Consider the following 20032-nt stretch of genomic DNA (forward strand, 5'->3'; position numbering starts at 1 on the left):
ATCTGAAAATTTTCCTCAAACTTAGTTCCTTAACACAATAATAATTAACCCACAGAAGTAACTAATCTAGACTTTTCTCAGAGGAAAAAAGTATTTCCAAAAACAAAATTCAGGCTACTGAGTTATCACTGCCCAGTATACTACGTGATGAATTCTTGCTAACTTGTATCAAATTAAGCAACAAAACTTTTTTTTTTAAAGGCCAAGACTACATTTCCTCCCCCATCTCTAGCAAAAACAAAAAGCTTGCTACAGTAGACAGACTGCTGGGTCTCTCAGCTAAGATAGTAACATATGCCTTTTAAAAGCAGCTGAAAAAACAAACACTCTTGATTCACTCATTTCAACCTTTCCTCAGCAGCTACTTTACTTAAACAATTATCCTGTTTGGGAGGTAAGCAATTCTTGGTCAGAAATTTGTAACAGATACTTAAATATTGCAAGACAGCACTAACAAGATGCAGGAAGCACTGAAGACATCCCTTGAAGGCTATGGTTCCACAGGCCATTGAGATACACTAGCAGATCATTACTTCTGAAACAGGCTGTTTTTCTACTTCTGAATTTACACACTCCCCCCTTCCCCAGTTTGTTTTCATGTTAGTGAGCTGAACCATCTCACACAGGTGTTTGTGGAGTGTTGGTCTACTGTGGGGGAACAGACAGGAGATCTCTGCTTGAAAAGGAGAAATAAAATGATTATCCTGCTTCCTTTGGCAGCAGAAGAGTAAAACGGATGAGCTCCCCATTTCTTCTTAACTTCTAATACATATCTTGTGTTAAAACACTTCCAGAAGTAGGTACCTTTATACACAGAAAAAAGTTCAATTTGCTGCAGATATATCACACTGGTCAGTGCATTAATACGACAAAGAAAGATTGAGGAGTTCAAGAAGTATTACAGACAGCCCCTACATTCATGAAAGGGTTACCAACACACTTGCTTCACAAAGACTAATATTAGTCAAAATCCTACCTTGTTAGTGTGATGGTATAAAGACAATTCCATATAAGAAGGCATACCTACCAAATAAGTTTCCGTACCTCACAGCAGTAACTTTTTATACAGTCATCTGACCATTTTACAATTAAGCAACCAAGAACACTTTTTATATAGAGATTCTACTTTTATACATAAAAACATATGCATAATTATATATTCATATATATAAATAAAATCTTATTCCATATATTGGAATCATGAATTCAAGACAAAATTTGGTATGGGAGCTACAGTGCAAGTTTTTGTCTGCCTGTGAAGGCAGGAGGGCAGGGGTCTGCTCAAGCAGCCTTTCTTGCAGCTCTGGGCCACCCCACTAGGAAGCAGAAAAAGGTACTAGGGTGTGGAGGCAGAGAGAAGTACAAGAGGACTCTAATGACACAACTAAGACCGAATAACACACTATTATCAAGTACTTATTTGTCATACTACTCTACCCAGATTTAAGCACACAGACATACTACTGTGCATTAAGAGGCCTATTACAGTATTACTCCTTTCTAGAGAACTTCTTAGACTTCAGATAGATTTGAAAACTGCAAAACAGATCAAACAAACACCTAGCAAATGGACAGAATTCTTCCTAAAACAAGCACTAGATGCCTTGATCTTGTTTTCAACCTTCTCCTCAACCCTCTAGAGTGGAGCTTTATAACACAGCTGAACCAGTCAGCTACAGGCTACTGCTCAGAGGCACTCCCTCTTTCCTTCTCTCCCCTCTTTTTTTTGGGATGTGCTGTGCTTCTCAGTGGTGCTGACATCTGTCTGTTCCCACAGTGACCTAGTTGAGATACTTAAACAACCACCTAACTATTACCCCATATGTAATGTTAGCATTTTGTCAGTTTAACTTAGCAAGTATACAGTTTGAAAGGATGCGGCAAGATGATCATGCAGCTTCACTAGCAGCAAAGATCCACCAGTGTTCCTTATCCTCTGTGCTGCCATCAACACCAGCCAAACAAGATATCACGCCAGTACAATCCTGCTTCAATTCACTCACTCAAGAAGTTAAATCTGGCTTTCTTCCTCCCACTTCAGGTTGTCTTCTGCCAAATTAGAGTTAGGGCACCTTAGAGAAGGCTGCAAGAAGCTCCAGAGCATGTTCAAGAAGGTGGCTGTGAATGTGCTACCAAGATCACAGGAGAAGAGGAGGAATAGGGTCTCCTCCTCAGGCTTCAGTGGGCTTCCAGAAGAGCCAAGCTGCCCATGGATGAGCAGCATAAGCCCACTCACCATGAAGTCAGAGGAAAACCAGTATCAGCACAGAAAAAGCATCAGGGGCACAACATCTTCCTCTAGCAACATACATAAGGATTTGGGTCAGGCCCCTAAAAACTCTTCCACAACCAACTCTGCATCACAGTTTTCATTTATAGCATTCACTCCCTTATAGCTTGTTCCCTGCTCTTATTTGCCTGCCAGAAACAGCTAACTAGAATTTATTACTAGTAGAAAATTGCCAGAGTTCACAAGTGACTCTTGAAGTAATACTTAAAGCATGCCACCATTCTACCTCTCTTGGCTGAAAGGCAGATATCTCCCCATAAAAACATGCTGGTGCCAGTTCAGGACACCTTTGCTTGGCTGCTGGCCTGGGTCAACCCATACCACCAGTCAACCAGTGTTCTCAGGTAGGTAGTCTTCCCCATCCTCCACTCTTGGCTGTTGAATTGGATGTAAGCAAGCAGCAGATGGACACATGGCAAGTCAATCCACCCACCCACCAATCTAACAATTACACAAGTGTCAGATACAACAGGTGGAAAGTAGACAAATCTGAAAAAGAAATGGGGGATAAGATTCAGGTGCCCACTTTGTAGTACAGACTTATTGTGGCTGTCTGCGGCAAAGAAACAGTCATAGGTTTGTGCATGCCTGCAAAAAAACTGAAAACAAAAGATGTAATCCTATGTTTGCATACTGGAAGTTTATGTTGAAAAGCATGCTGTACTTGGTTAGTGCTTCATTACATGCCAGCTGAGGGTAAAAGGGAGACCAAACATTTCATTAACTTTCAATGCATATTTTCTCCTGTACCCCACAGACAAAAAAAGAAAAGGACCTCAGAAAACAATGCACTGAAATCACAACAGGTAGTGGAGAGGAATGGGAATGATTTAAAAAAAAAAAAAAACCAAAACAAAAAATCAAAACCAACCAAACCTTTAAACAAGCTCCAAAATAGCAAATGTCAGTTTTTTCAATAAAAAAAGCCAAATTAAAGATCTTGAGACAGAACTGAGTAAGAGCCTAGACAGTGATCCCTAATTTTTCCAGAAGGTAAATTTTCTCAAAAATCAAACATCAATTCGCTCTTCCAGTTTTGGAAGTAGTAGTGCAATCAGTGGCTAGTAATAAAGACAAAATCATACAATGCAGAACAGTAGAAATCTTATCTAGTGCTATCTGGCATTTTGAATTTGAAATCTTCATACACAGCTGAAATTCTTTAAGAAGCATCTTCCAAATGTTATGACAAAAGTAATGTTCAGTAGGTACAATCCATAACTTGATACCATCTTTTTTTTAAAGGGGCATTTAGACTTTTCAAACACATTTTGGAGTTTTAAGCAGAAAAATACCTTATCATTCAGGAAGAAGAAAGAGCAAACACTACAGACCTCAGCTTAAAACTAGCAAACACTCCCTTTTTTTAATGTACAAATTCTTCTACTCCCTTCCCTGCCCCCACACCTGCATGATTAAAGAAACAAACAGGCTCCCATGCAATGGATTCAATTTAAACTTGGAGCAGTGGGAACCGTTTTACTGTCCAAATCCTAGATCATTTACAATTCAGCAAGCTGAAACAAAAACACAGCAAGTTGCCTACAACACAGCCATTACTGGATCATACTAAGCATTAAAATGAACATACAGTTTTCCCATGTAGTCTATCTGCAGACCGCCATCAAAATAGCAATTCATTCCCCATTTCTGCTTTCCCACACTCTCGGCCTACTGGTGGCTATAATCAGTCAGTGCCACAAGATAAATTGGATCAGCCTGCTGATCAGCAGAACTATTCCACAGAAAAAGCTAGCTTGCTGATCCGAGTCACCACATAGCCACATGCTCACTAAAGGCAGATTAGAACAGCAGAAATGTTTAGAAAGGTGTAGGGGTGGGAGGGGATTTGGATTATCCCATTGAGCATCAAATCAACAACCACTGAGGCATAGAAATAGAAACGCTTTTTGATATAGACTCCTTGCAACAAACATTATGCAACTTCAGAGCACTGCATCCAGCATGATTTACAATTTATTTATGAAAGCATCTCCAGTGGAGGGCAGTAACTCTGGGCCAGATAAACCAACCACAGCAGAGCATTTTTAGTACAGGATCAACCCCTTGGTGTTAAGTATGGGATCTTTTAAAACACAAAGCTTTAGAACATTTGTACTGTGACACTACTCAATTTGTCTTTGACTTATTTTGTAAATCTATAGGATTAAAGTAGCTCAGTCCTAATCATTTCATAAGAACCAAGTTTAAATGACAACATCATATGCTAAACAGTGTCTAATGTGCTTCCTACAGACCCCAGGTTGCTCCTTACTGCTCCCTTTGTGCCAAAGATCCCTGCCACCCATCAACATTTTCCAGTTTCTTCTCCCTGAAAGCTGCCAAAACAGCTAACTGCCAGTAACTGAGTTGTGCTAATGACTGAACAGAAACTACATTAGCAAAATCATAAAGCAGATACCATGCCAATATTTTTTCTTGTTTTTCAGTGGATGACAAGCCACTATTTATTTAACTCAGCTGCAAATATTTCCAGATTACAAGACAGCATACCACTGAAGCAGAAACCTTACTCAAACACCAATTCACAGAAGTTTGAGCACACAGTTCCAGGCCCTACTACCCCCAGTTGGGGTAATAAAAAAAAGTTGCAAATCTTGTCTGGACTACACATTTGTCAGCAATACAGTATGACTGCCCTCAAGCTGCAAATGGCTTGGAGAGCTTGAATAAGTTTCCTATAAGGAACATCAGAAACTGAAAAAAAATCTTCAAATGAGTATGTTAAAGTACCACTTCTACACTCAACACCGTATTTGACAGCATTTCAGAAGGGCAATTTTTATGTTTCCAGCAGACATAAACCAGAAAACTTGGTAAATTTCTCCAGTCTTTCCTCTAAAAAAACCCACAACACACAACACTTGGCTCACAGACCCTCAAAAAACCACATTTACCTCCCTCACCACTATACAATCTACATAAAACAATCTGCTTAGAAATGCTGTTATGGAACATATGTATCATCTCTGAAAAATGCTTAAAAGGAAGTGTGGAATATCTTAAATTTGAAACATCTCATTAGTATTTCAACAGGTTAACAAGTACAACCCTTGACACTATTTCAACCACCCACTGTACCACCTCACACTGTGCTGTCAGTATAGCAGGCAGCAGTGAAAAGCAGCAGAACACCCACAGACTCCTCCAACCTGAAAATCCTGTCTACTCCCCCTGTCTTCCCTAGCCCATCGTAGATATCTGTGATGAAGGCAGGAAGAATTTTTCACTTTCTTGTTGCTACTCCTGTTATTATTAACCTTTAAGAGTTCAAAATATATGTTTTCATGAAGGAGATAAGTCTGAAAGTTTTCTACGTCTTTTTAACCCAGAATGTTACTTTAGCAAGGCTTGCACGTTGATTTAAGCTAAAAAAAGTATTTCAGTATAAAGTGGTTAGGATATCTCCTCAATAACATTTTAGCACATTGACCGAAATCTGATTTTCAGCAGCTTGATTATCTAACAAGGTGTGCATATGACTAGAGAAATATTTTTTCTGCTTCATAATAAGTGTAACACACTACCCATTATCAAACCAAAGTGGCAGTCACATGGGAATTCAGTACTATACAGGCATATTGAACCAAGACCTCAACACAGTAAAAATAGGACACTTGCAAACAACCTGAAAGTGAATGTTTAACTTCATTTACAGATTCCTCCTCACAGACTGTACTGCTGACAAAGCTGAGATGAACCCTACCAAATAGGAACAAAACCCACAAGCCCAGAACAGTCTTTGAGGTGTTTCTGAAGGGGGATAATTCAAGTGGTCTAAACCAGACCAAACCAACTATCAGCAGCAATTGGCAAAGATACATTATTAGTTATCCTGCTGTTTTAACAACAACAACAACAAAAAAGATAGGTGCTTCCAGTAGACCAATCAAGTGTTCAAAAATTCCTTTAAGAAATATAAGAATTCCAAAGCAAAAAATTACAAGTAGCATTGCCAAGACAGTCCTAATCTTTCACTTAGAAAGCTAAAGTGAAACGTTGTACTATCTTTGTCTTCACTTGTAAATATGGTTTTACCTTACTTTTCCAAAGGACAGCATAAGACTTCCTTTATGCATGCTACAACTTCAATAATTTGACTCAAGGCATGAATTTACCCAGGCCAATTATGAAAAGGTATAGTCTAGCTTAAGTCCTCATCAACTATTATTAAAAGCAACATATTTAAGAAAAAGCAAAATATTCACCTTGTAATTAGCAAAATGAAAAGCTTTTTTGATCTATAGTAAAACATTTGTCACAGTAAAGTGATTAATAATTTCTTTTAGACCATGGTCTCCAGTAAAATGCAAAACCAATATTAAGTATGTCAAAACCACAGAACTTCATTTCAGTTAAAATAGAATGTAAAAATCCCAGTGAACTCTGACACCACTATTTGGCATTATGCAATTAGCAGGGAGTGATGGACACAAATACTGAAGGGTACTCTAGGAAACCAGTAAAACCAGTTACATACTTAGCATGCCACAAAGCAGTTCTGACAGAAGTTTCACAAATTAATTTTTGAAGTCACTTATCTATCACTCTACTTACCACCTTAATCAAAAGTTATGCCTTTGTGGAAATATGGTTCATGTAAAGCCTCAGCTTCTTTAAACTTCTTTGAAATCTTTGTATCTTGACAAAAGCTGACAGATTATATTCTTTGTTATCCCACTGTTCAGCTTCTACTCCAGCTAACATACATGGCTGGATGGTTTTTTGCCCTCCAAGAGCTCCACATGCTCCACTAACTCAACCCATTTCATTTCCATCTTACATACTCTAAATCTTACAGTCTATCTTCCCATTCCACACAAACCACTCAAACAGATGTGGTTTGTTTTTAAAGCCCACTTGTTACATCTATTCCACCATCTTCCCTCCTCTCAACATAAGCATATCATCCAGTTTGTCACAATTCTTCTCCGTTAAGTCTACCCTAGGCAGTCTTTAATCTAGGCTTTGGTTCCTTGCAATCTGTTAAGTCATTCGCGTTCAGAGCTGTTCCTACCATACTGTCACCCCAAAGTTCACAGTCTGTGTCTTATCCTCCTGACTCACACTATTAAAAATTGGCCTTTCCTAACTGCCTCCAACATTACGGGTTTTCTCCCACATTGTTATCACTCTCAGATTTCTGGTTCTGCACTGTTTTGCATTCCCTAATTATTAATCTTGTATTGCAGAAACTCATTCAACCACAATCTTAGTATGAATAACTCAAAAATTAACTCCTGCTTTCTCCAAATCTGTTTTCCCCTAAGGAATACCTAAATATAGGTGACTATATTACCTAAATATAGTCTTGTGACTACACAGTGTCAGGTAAATTTCAACTTGTTTAAAACAAGCAACATACACAACTTACATCTTCCACATAATCTCCTTCTCAGTCTATCACTCAGTAATAGTCCAGGCATCAGCCTGGGTGTGATCTTTCACAAAATTGCAGAACAGAGGTTGGAAGGCACCTCTGGAGATCAGCTACTCCAACCCATGGCTCAAAGTGGAGTCAACTAGAATAGGTTGCTCAGGACCATCCCGTCAGCCTTTCCTGTCTCCAAGGATGGAGCTTCCACAATCTATCTGGAAAGCCCATTCCAGTGTTTAATCATGAAAGTCATCTTTTATTTAAAATGAGAGTCATTTGAATTTGTGCTTGTTGCCTCTTACCCTGTCACTGGGCATCATTGAGAAAGTCTTACCCCATCTTCCTCACACCCCTCCACTCCCCCCCAAAATCAGATATTTACACACATTGATGGGATCCCCACAAGTCTTTTCCAGGCTCAATCACCCTCTCCTTGTGCATCAGATGCTGCAGTCCCACCATCATCCCTGTGGCCCTAAGCCAGACTTACTCCAGTATATCCATGTCTTTCATACCAGGGAGCCTAAAACTGTGCACTGCACTCCAGACATAGCCTTACCAGTGCTGTGTAGAGGGGAATGATCACCTTCCTCAACCTGTCAGCAATGCAACCCGGGGTGCTCTTGGCTTGCTTTGCCACCATAGACACATTGCCTTTCATAGTCAAATTGGCATCCACCAACACTCCCAGGTCCTTTTCTGCCAAGTTGCTTTCTAGCCAGTCAGTCCCCAGCCTGTGCTGATACGTGGAGTTACTCCTGCCAGGTGCAGGACTTGGCATTTTCCTTGGTTGAGCTTCACAAGGTTCCTGTCAGACCATTTCTCCAGCCTGTCCAGGTCCCCCTCAGCAGCAGCACACCTACCTGGTATATCAGCCACTCCTCCCAGCTCTGTATCATCAGCAAACTTACTGATATGCCCCATTCTCTAGGTCATTAATGAAGATGTCAAACACTACTGGCCCCAGCACTGACACCTGATGATTTTGTGCATCTCACATCCCTTCAGTGGTTTCCATCTTCTATCACAAGCTATCATTAACCTATCTATGCACTGTGCATAGACCAAACTGCTGAAGTTTTGTCCAGCTTTGAGCAGGGGTTTGGAATTAAACCATAAACAGGCATTTCCAGCCTGAAGCACTCCATTTCCCTGCACAGTGCTAAAAACTGACTCTCACTTCTCTAAGTTGTTAGAGAAAAGTCTCAGCCACTTGTGTGTTCCCATACTCTGTCATTTTCCTGTGTTTCTCCCCAGTAACTCTACTTGATTTCCTATCTTTGCATTGTTATCCTTCAGATTTGCCTCTGCTACAGTGCTGTCATTTACTTGCTGCATCAACAACCCATCAAGTTGTATGGATGTAACGGTTGCAGCAAGTATCTTAAGGTTTCTCCATACCGTAGGGTCGATCCTCAATGCACACGTTATTGGAGACAGAGTTACTGAGACAAAGAATAGGAAGATGAAAGCATTACCAAAGATCAAATAGAAGCTTCTGATAACTTCACAATTCTTCACGCTTCTCCAATGTCCCAGTTTGTGGCCAAACACTGAAGTCCTTTTTTTGCTTGCTTTTAACCCTCCAAGAATTTTTGCAGAAAGAGATTGCTAATACAGATCATGAGCTTGCTCCATTCCCTATTCCGCATATACAAGATCACAGCCAACAATCTACTGTTAAAATTACCAACATTTTACATCAAGCTTGTTGTCATCAGCTACATAACTGGAAAAGCTATTTACCCTGAGGTAGACAACCTGCATGGAAAAATTCAGTGCAAGTGGTTCAAGTTCAATAAAGATTCAACTAAGGAATGAAGACAAACCCAAGAACATACATGGCCTTTTGTGTGAGCTAGATATCTTCCAGCCACTTCCTGGAGAAGCTCCAGTACAATTGCACTTCTCAGTTTTGTGTTTGAGTTTGATCATCAACAAGAGGGAAGAGTACCTCTAGTCTCAGAAAATAGTATTTGTATTATCTCCAAAGTCTATCTATAGTTCACTTAGGCCTGATAACACTTGATAGTAACAGGCGAGTTCTCTAAAGATTGCTTTTAAATTAGATGTACTCTACATTCCCTCCTGGCTCCTATCAATGACAAGATTGCCTCTGAAGCACTTCCACAAAGCAAAGAAAATGCAATCCTATTATGGCAAAGTGAATAACTACTACTGCTCTTAAGAGCTACTTTAGCTATCTATTGCCAGGCAGTGAAAAATATAAGACAGCCCAGAGGAAGAAATAGCCATACTAACATGCAAAAAGTCAAAAGGAGACAGAAGACGAGCACAGAGGTCAGAGAACAGAACAGGGTAAGCCTGGACACAAATCATGGCGTGAGCAGCAAGGGAGTGACCAAGAGAAAAATGGAGTGAGAAGACAATCAAGTAGGGCCAAGAAAAATAGAATTGTTATTTTCTTAAGAATGAAAGGTCACAATTACTATACAGAAACGGATTACTAACAAAAGATCAAAATTACTTCACATTAAAAAAAAACAGAAGTCAAACATTCGCTATATGGGTTTGGGGTTTTTTTTTAGGTTTAGAAGCCATGTTTAGAAAGGTCTTCAATGTTGCAGAAGTACTTCAGGTAACGAAGTATCTGTGCATCGGTGCAAACTGAATTTCCTACTTGTGTGCATATGCATTACACTAAAGCTATTAATTACTTTTAGTTACATTCAGGTGTTTTATTACATTTATATATTTCTGAAAGTCTCGAGTTTCACTCAGCAGACAAGACACAATGGGTGCAGTTACATCCAAATGCCACATGAATGCAGAATTCATTATTTCTTCATTGACTACTGTAAGTTATAGACAAATTATTTTAAAAAGCTAAAACCAGCAATATGTTTATCAATTAAATGACATGCACTACCCTTCCCACTTACACCTGGGAACCAAGAAAATGAACAACCTCAATATCAACTGACTGTGGATGACTTAAAGTGATTTACATTAAGTGCTATAATTAGAATTGCCATTGACAACTGTTACAAGAACAATGGAGACTCAGAACGAGAACATGACTCCATGAGTTCAGTTCTGTGGGTCAGGTAAATAAAGCAGCAAGATATAAAGAGTTTAAGAGATTTACCAAACATTTTCTAGTAACTATGTGGCAGAGGCAATGTTGAGTGCAAGTCAAAGATTGACTTTGATTTCCTTAACTTAAAAGCCATTCTACCGCCTCTCCTCAGTCCCAGAATAACTTTACAACACACACCTCTACGTGGTGTTCAAGTTGAAATAATCATCAACAGCAAAAAGTGAGAGAGGTATTCAGAGAAAAAAATATAAAACCTTTCATTCATTTTTAGACTAAAGTCTGAAAACATGGTAGGGAAACAGATCAGATTGATTATGTTTAAATAAGGCATTTTCTAGGTTCTACAGGCTTCACTTGCCAGCTTTATTTTAGAAAGAGGCACACTATGTTCAGAAAGCTCCTCTCGTTATTAAACTAGAACCATCTATTTTGAAATACAGTTAAAACAGCAAATCCACTGCCAAAGATCTTGCTAGCCAGTGATTCAGAATTAGAATATATGTTAGTGTCATAATTCCCAGTAAAACAGCTGTAGTTTAGGATCTGGATTTTTTACTTTTTCACTGATTTCACAAGACTCCTGGTCCATTCTTTGCATGTCCTTAGAACAGAAGTTAGTCAGAATCATTAAATAACTATTTTAATACACTGCTAAAATATCAAAATTTACTCCTCGGTTTCCTGAGCAACACTTTAGCCAATACTATAAATTTCTTAGTACACCATACACATGGTCTTACATTTCAGATGTAGCTATGCATTTGGGTTTAGTTCTGAATGTTCATTTTAGTTGTCCATACAACTAGATAACTTTATCTGATATACTGACTCTGAAGCCATCTAATCTCCAACATTGAACTCTTCCTACTGGATCAGTTGGTGGCTCAACTCCAGCTGAAGAGCATATATGCAAACAAGGAAGGGTCTTAGTCAAGGTCCTGAGTTGGCTGTAAAGGATAGCAACTCAAACAGGTCAAATATCATAGCCTTACTATGCAGAATAATACATGCAAACTGCACTTTATCTAATTACTACATAAAAACCTATGCTTTTTGGTCCACGTTTATTGCATTTACTTCACTAACTCAGTATTACTGAAAAGCACCAAACCAAGACCCATTTCATAATCACATACATTAGACATTTTATAAAGATTGGTCTTTTGCCTTAAGTGTAGCTATTTGCATTTCATTGCTTCAGCCCACCTGTTTATTTTAAAGGAGTATGAAATCAACCCATCCTACTATACTTATAGACCAAAACCATCTAAAGTGGAAAAGAGTGGTAAGGGAAAGAGGTGACAAGAACCAGATTTTGCAAATATGGTATGGAAGAACAGACATTTTTCCTCAACTGAAACCTTGTATAGTACCTTAGATATCCAAACCCTACATCTCTTAAAGCAATTACAGCACAAACCAACACAGCTGAAATGCTGTCATGACCTTAAGCTTGACAACTGCTGATAGCACCTCAAGACAAAAAACTGTACTTTCTTGAATAATCACATTTATCCACTTAATTCACACATGTTCCACGTATTTTGCTAAACCAAACATCTAAAATACCAATGGAAACCACAGGAGGAAGACTGCGTAGGCCACATCATCTTTGCTGACATGTTTCAACATTATCTTAGTACTCCAGTGGCACAGATCAGCCCTTCCAACTCACCAATTCAGCATTGCTAGACACAGTGCAGATCAAGGACAAGCAGCCCCTACTCCAATGGCTTTAAAAAATGTTAAATCAGCAATACTGTCCATAAAGAGAAAACAGGAAGACTAATTACTTTCATCTTTCTTCACTTCCTGTAACAGGTACACTGTAAGTAGCTTTCAGTATATGACAAGTATCACATTGTTCTACTGTAATACTACATCCTCCCACTGCTGTCAGAAAGAGTTTCTGTCTGTAAGTGTAAACCCCTTCATACGTTGGAGGTCTAGAAAAGGGTGCAGAGTGCTATGCCTCCTGTTCAGGACAAAATAGTCTCTGTGATATGAAGGGCACTAGTAACAGTGTCCAGCCACGAGAGTTTTCAGGCCATGACATTAACAATCACCATCTATCTGGAGTACCTCCCCATAAATACACTCCAGCAGTCGAAGCAAACACAGTTTATTACCTCCTTCTGCTAATTCCTTTCAAAGGGTATCTTGCAGGACCAGGCCATTCCTCCAGATACTATTCCACTAGACAACCCCAGAGCCACCCTCCTCTCTTGCACCAGACACTGCCTAAGTGGCACAGTCTCCAAACTCGCCAGAGCAGTGCTTTCTCCAGCCACCAGCTCCAGTTTCCCACCACCACCACCGCAAGGGCATCTCCCTGGGGTGGCTGCTGTAGGTGTCCAGCATTTCTTTAATTTCACTACAAGCAAAGGGCAGCTACGTGGTCTATGGGAACAGTGGTCCTGTTTCCACAGATCTGCCAATCACAGTTACTGGGGCAGCTCCTCCACAACAGCCTGCCAACCCAGCACAGCTTGCAATTTGGTCACTTCAGTGCTACCAGCTGCTCACCTCCAACCAAGGGCTACCTTTTCACACTGAACACTAAATACCCCTGTTACCACGAGCCCATTACTCTGACAAAGACAGTCAGCTCCTGGCTCTAGATCTGCTGAGATGGTATCTCAAGAGACCTACTGGAAGCACACTTTTCTTTAGGGGGCTCACAGGTTGGGACAAGACCACCCCAATTCTTACCCATCCCCTTCACAGCTGGCAAGTTTTCCACCTGATAACATATTGTTTGCATTAACTCCCCATATACAATACATACACTTGCAACACAGATTCCTTATAAGAAAACACACAACTTCTTCCAAGTTTCACACCACTGCAAATACTCCAGCCCCAGGCCACACCAAGTTTGGGTGTAGCTCCTGTGGCATAGACTGCCCAGCAATATCCCGTTCCTCTGGTTCTCCTCTATTCTCTGATGTCTCAGTGTACCTCATGCTTTTTCCTCCTGTTTATCCTCTTGCATGTCTTCCCCTGTACCTTCATTTGTGTCACCTGTCCCTTGCAGCTGCCACTCTTTCTTAAAGATTCATGAGCAGCAGCACCACACATGCTCATCTGATATGTTGAGGTTTTAGCATGCAATCGACTGTTTTCATCAGCTGCAAAGCTATCCAGAATCAGCTGTGCCTACAGAAGCCCATGGTCTCTTCCACCACCAGGCACCCTTGCAGCTCCCCAATACTGAAATCCCGCTATTTGTGCCTGACAACCCACACAGCTAGTTTTCAAGAAAGAAGTAATATAAGATCTAATGACAACCAAACTACAGTACAGAAAAGTTATTAGAGCTTAAGTGATTGCACATAAAAAAAAAGAGCAAGGCAACCACAACCAAGGGCAGCAGAAGCAAGTCTATAGCATTCATGAATTCAAGAGGAGCTTTGCCTTCAATAAGGGCTGGGGTTTATCACAGACACCTATCAGATACATGTGAAACAGCAAGAAAGGAAAATAGATAAGCACAAGCAAAGCAAACAAATTCAGGTATTTTTTCTAATCCCTATATTGATGCAACGGTGGCCTTTTATTTAGGAGAGTAAAGACATGGTCTATAGAAAGAGAGGTATATTCTTCCTTCTTTCCCCACATACAATTCCTCTGCCAGGTTCAAGCAGGAATCTGCTTTGTTTGTCAGCCACCAAAATGCCAACACACCTCACAAACTCTTAAAGCATTTTTCCTTGGATTTATCCAAGGAGGGTCTGGACACACTCTTTTTATACACCTTTTTTTTTCCTCTTTATACACTTTTTACCAGTACTACCATTACTTCTCAAAAAAGTGTATACTCATAGCTAAAATTCTGTCCAGTTATATTAAAAGTCATATGAAAAATTCTGTGCTAGTTTGGTTGTTCTGCTGTATGCTCATTGTACAGTCAAAAAGCACAGATTTTAAGTGCTGTGCACGTTGGTCTCCCACCGTCAGCAGAAAAGCTTCACTTTACAGGTGTACAAAAAAACCCCAACCAACCCCCAAGCCTTCCCTAGCAATGCTAAAGGCAAAAGAGCAAAGATCACGGCGCAAAAGCGGGTAGCAGAAACCTACAAAGAACGGGTTCTACCCGAAGACCGATGGCATGTTACCAGCTATGCCCTCACAACAGCCGGCCCGACCGACCCCCGGGCCTCATGCCGGGCGGGGGCCGCAGGACACAGGCGGCGGGCGCTCCCACCACGGCGGCCGCAGGTGTGCCCCTCCAGCCCCGCGCCCGGGGAAGGCACACGGGACGCTTCCCGTGACTGACACCCAGAGGGGAAAGGGGAAGAAGAGGTGCCGCCGGTCCGCGGGGGACGAGGCCCGCTGCCCCGCTCCGCAGCGGCGGGGCGGCTCTCGGCACGATGGCGGGTGAGGTGGAGGGGATGAGGGAACAAGGCTGGCGCCATCCCCCCTCCCGCCGCAGCCCGCGCTTACGTGTAGATGATGGACATGAAGTGCATGAGCCAGAGCACGACGAAGAGGATGAGACCGAAGATGGCGAGTCCCTCCAGGGCTAGGGCCAGCACCGCCATCCCCAGGAAGATGAGATGGGGAGCGGGAGCGAAGGAAGGGACGGTCGTGCGGCGGCCTATCGGTGCACGGAGCGGCGGCTACGGCGGGCGACCTCTCGAAGTGCCTGCTGCTGCTGCTGCTCCACCGACCCTGGCGGCCTCCGCACCGCCAGCCGCTCACGCACTGACGAGCCACTGGCCCGCCCGGCCTGTCGCCGCCTGCCCCCGCCTTTCTGTCAGGCGCAGGCCCCGCCCGCCCCCCCCCCTCCGCTGGCGGCTGGCCCGGGAGAGGCGGGGCGGGCAGTCACGGGGCTGGCGGCGAGGAGGGCGGTTAAATCCGTTACCGCGCCCCCGCCTGCCCCAGGCGCAGGGCCGGGCCCGGCCCGCCGCGTACGCCCCGTCGGCGGCCGTGTGACCTTGGGGGTGTCCCTCTCGGGCCGGGCCAGCGGCACCGGGCGGCTGCCGAGGGCGGGAGCGAGCGGTGGCAGGCGGGCGGGGTGCGGGCGCGGCGCGGGAGTGGCGGAGGCGTTCGGTCCTTGTCCTCAAACTTTGCTGGTGTCTTTTAAAAACGCTCCCTGCCCCGCCAAGGCAGCTGCGGAGACCTCAGCCCTTTGTCCACAGGGGTAGGGCTCAGTTGCCGGGCTGATCTAGCATAGGTGGGCTGATAGCGCTGCACAGCCTTTGTTATTTCGTCGTTTATCGGTTTCGAGTCTGAAAGCTTTCTCGGTGACCTTGAATGCTGCAGGACAGGATGGCTGTTTCCAGCGTAGGTGTGCACCTGAAAGACGCTGATGGTGCTGATCCTCCCGGAGTCCGACCGGCCACCGGGAGGGCTGGGGTGATGCCCGCGGTCTTGCTACTGCTGCCCGCAGGGATAAATAAAGCAAGCTGGCGACTACCAGCCGTGGCGAGGTTTGGGTTAGTGCCCAGTTAATGCAAGTCTGTTGCTTGTTACTAATCATCTAAGCGATCTACTCTTGCTTTTATTTCATTGCAGTATTTATAGCAATTCCCTATTACTGTGATGTTGTGTCCCCTCCACCCTCCCTTTTTTTGAGGGGATTTGTGTGAAGAAACTTGCCAGCACTTCTGTTCAGCTTTCACAGTTTCACACTAGCGTTTTAAATCTACAGTCAGAGACATTGATTTATCTCTTCTGATTGTGTAATAGGCAAACGTGTATTGCATTAGCTGTTTTAAATTTAACTCAATTAATCTGTGATATGCTGCAGGAAGACAAAATTACTTGAGTGTCTGTGTGTGCATACTGAGCATGCCAGGTGCAGGTTAGTTCTACTCCACAAGAAGCATCGCTGTACATAAAAGATTATGGTCACAGAATCATGGAATCACAGAATGGTTTGGGTTGAAAGGGACCTCAAAGATCATCTAGTTCCAACCCCCCTGCTACGGGCAGGGACACCCTCCACTAGACCACGTTGCCCAAAGCCCCATCCAACCTGGTCTTAAACACTTCCAGGGAGGGGGCCTCCACAACCTCTCTGGGCAACCTGTGCCAGTGCCTCACCACCCTCACTGTAAAGAATTTCATCCTATCATCTAATCTAAATTGACCCTCCTTCAGCTTAAACCCATTGCCCCTTGTCCTGTCACTACACCCCCCTGATAAACAGTCCCTCACCATCTTTCCTGCAGGCCACTTCAGGTACCGGAAGGCCGCAATTAGATCTCCCCGGAGCCGCCTTTTCTCCAGGCTGAACAATCCCAACTCTCTCAGCCTGTCCTCATAGGAGAGGTGCTCCAGCCCTCTGATCAGCTTCGTGGCCTCCTCTGGACTCGCTCCAACAGTTCCATGTCTTTCTTATACTGGGGCCCCCAGAGCTGGACGCAGTACTCCAGGTGGGGTCTCACCAGAGCGGAGTAGAGGGGCAGGATCACCTCCCTCGACCTGCTGGTCATGCCTCTTTTGATGCAGCCCAGGACACGGTTGGCTTTCTGGGCTGCAAGTGCACACTGCCGGCTCATGTTGAGCTTCTTATCCACCAACACCCCCTAATCCTTCTCCTCGGGGCTGCTTTCAATCCATTCCTCGCCTTGGCTATAGTCATGCTTGGGATTGCGCCGACCCACGTGCAGGACCTTGTACTTGTCCTTGTTGAACTTCATGTGGTTCGCATGGGCCCACCTCTCCAGCCTGTCAAGGTCCCTCTGAATGGCATCCCTTCCCTCCAGCGTGTCGACCACACCACGCAGCTTGGTGTCATCAGCAAACTTGCTGAGGGTGCACTCGATCCCATTGTCCATGTCGCCAACAAATATGTTGAACAGTGCTGGTCCCAGTACCAACCCCTGAGGAACACCACTCATCACTGATCTCCACTTGGACATTGAGCCGTTGACCACAACTCTTTGAGTGTGGTCATCCAGTCAATTCCTTATCCACCGAGTGGTCCATCCATCAAATCCATGTCTCTCCAATTTAGAGACAAGGATGTCGTGCGGGACAGTGTCAAATGCCTTGCACAAGTCCAGGTAGATGACGTCAGTTGCCCTTCCCTTATCCACAGACACTGTAACCCCATCATAGAAGGTCACCAAGTTTGTCAGGCACTATTTGCCCTTAGTGAAGCTGTGTTGGCTGTCACCAATCACCTCCTTATCTTCCATGTGCCTAAGCATAGTCTCCAGGAGGGTCTGCTCCATAATCCTGCTAGGCACGGAGGTGAGACTGACTGGCCTGTAGTTCCCTGGGTCTTCCTTTTTACCCTTCTTAAAAATGGGGGTTGTGTTTCCCCTTTTCCAGTTGGCAGGAACTTCGCCAGACTGTCAGGACTTCTCAAATATGATGGCGAGTGGCCTGGCCACTTCATCCGCCAGTTCCCTCAAGACCCGCAGATGCAACTCATCGGGTCCCATGGACTTGTGCACCTTCAGGTTCCTTAGATATTCTCGAACCTGATCTTCAGATCTACAGTGGGGGTTCTGCATTCTCCCAGTCCCTGCCTTTGCCTTCTGTGACCTGGGCAGTGTGGCTCAAGGATTTGCCAGTGAAGACTGAAGCAAAGAAGTCATTGAGTACCTCAGCCTTCTCCATATCCTGGGTAACCAGGTCACCTGTTTCATTCTGGAGGGGACCCACATTTTCCCTCATCCTCCTTTTATCACAAACATATCTATAGAAGCTTTTCTTCTTGTCCTTGACATCCCTGGTCAGACTAATTTCTATCAGGGCTTTGGCTTTCCTAACCTGCTCCCTGGCTGCTTGGACAGTTTCTCTGTATTCTTCCCAGGCTACCTGCCCTTGCTTCCACCCTCTGTAGGCTTTCTTTTCTTGTTTGACTTTGCCCAGGAGCTCCTTGTTCATCCATGGGGGCCTCTTGGTGGATTTGCTTGACTTCCTCTTTGCTGGGATGCATTGCTCCTGAGCTTGGAGGAGGTGACCCTTGAATACTAGCCAGCTGTCTTGGGCGCCTCTTCCCTCCAGGGCTTTGTCCCATGGTATTCTACCAAGCACATCCCTGAAGAGGCCAAAGTCTGCTCTCCTGAAGTCCAGGGTAGTGAGTTTGCTGTGCGCCCTCCTCACTGCCCTGAGGATCCTGAATTCCACCGTTTCATGGTCACTGCAGCCAAGGCTGCCCTTGAGCTTGATGTCCACTACCAGGCCCTCCTTATTGGTGAGAATAAGGTCCAGCATGTCATCTCTCCTCGTGGGCTCCTCTATCACTTGGAGAGTGAAAAGTTGTCATCGACACATTCCAGGAACTTCCTGGATTGCTTGCACTCAGCTGCGTTGTCCCTCCAGCAGATGTCAGGGTGGTTGAAGTCCCCCATAAGGACCAGGTCTTGAGAGTACTTGCACGCTCTTTCCTCAGGACCAAAAGCACAAGCTGAACATTGTGCACAGCCTCTAATAGATTTTTTTCTTTCACAACTCTCAATTATTAATGCAGATGAAGGAGTGTTCATAAATTCTGCTTAAGAACTCAGTCATTTAAAAAAAAAAAAACAACTTTCTAGTCACCATAATACTTTGAAACTGTATGAGAATTAGGTTTCAAGGTAGCTGTAGTTGTATATGAGAAGTTAGAATGTAGAGATTTAAAGGCAACTTACTGTCAGAAAAGCTAGGATCTCACATGGTGTGGCAAGAAATTGACTAGATTTAAATTAAAAGCGCAATTTAAAATTGAAAGTGAAAAGCTACTGATAACTCCGGTAAGAACATGTGGGTTATCAGCCCATCCTAGAGCAAGCATTGCCTGCGTAATCTGTTAGTTCCTGCTTAACATTAGTTCCCACATAGATCATGCTGGCCAGAAACATACCTTTACACTGGCTTCAGTGTTTTCTTAGTAAAACTTTCTTAAAATTAAATTTTCAAGTAAAACAAGTTACTTTAATTTTCAAATTCCCCTATCACAGATTGTGTCCATATCTCATTTGTAACTGAAAGTGGCAGTTTTTCATTTTCTATTTGTTCTGCAGTTAATCACATTTATATTGACTTAAGATTGCCTTAGTGAACTTCATATACATTTTTTAGCCATGATTTGAGTTGTCATGCTCAATTTCGGCACTGTCACAAGACTAGTCTAGCCAAAGAATTATGAGCTGATAGGTATCAATTTTTAGAATATAGTTAATACAACCCTTATCTTGTTGGATTGCAACTTTCTTCCAAGGCAGAAACAATCTATGCAAAACAGTATCTTGCATTAAAATATGACAGTACAGTGAATTTAGGAAGATTGAAGGCCTGTCTTCAATAGTCAGTTGAGCAAATAATTGCAGTTAACTTT

The 20032-nt window shown here is 43.2% G+C and overlaps 1 protein-coding gene across 1 annotated transcript in view; it reads right to left on the reverse strand.

Moving 5' to 3' along the window:
- The window catches only part of UGCG (UDP-glucose ceramide glucosyltransferase), a 31446-nt gene extending 15950 nt beyond the window's left edge, over positions 1–15496 (reverse strand). Inside the window, exon 1 of the mRNA XM_075739314.1 lies at positions 15196–15496. Coding sequence (XP_075595429.1) covers positions 15196–15293 — 98 coding nt within the window. The 5' untranslated portion in view covers positions 15294–15496. The remainder of the gene's footprint in view (positions 1–15195) is intronic.
- Positions 15497–20032: the final 4536 nt, after the last annotated feature.

The sequence above is a fragment of the Balearica regulorum genome, chromosome Z (assembly GCF_011004875.1).
Source record: "Balearica regulorum gibbericeps isolate bBalReg1 chromosome Z, bBalReg1.pri, whole genome shotgun sequence".
Taxonomy (NCBI): Eukaryota; Metazoa; Chordata; class Aves; order Gruiformes; family Gruidae; genus Balearica; species Balearica regulorum.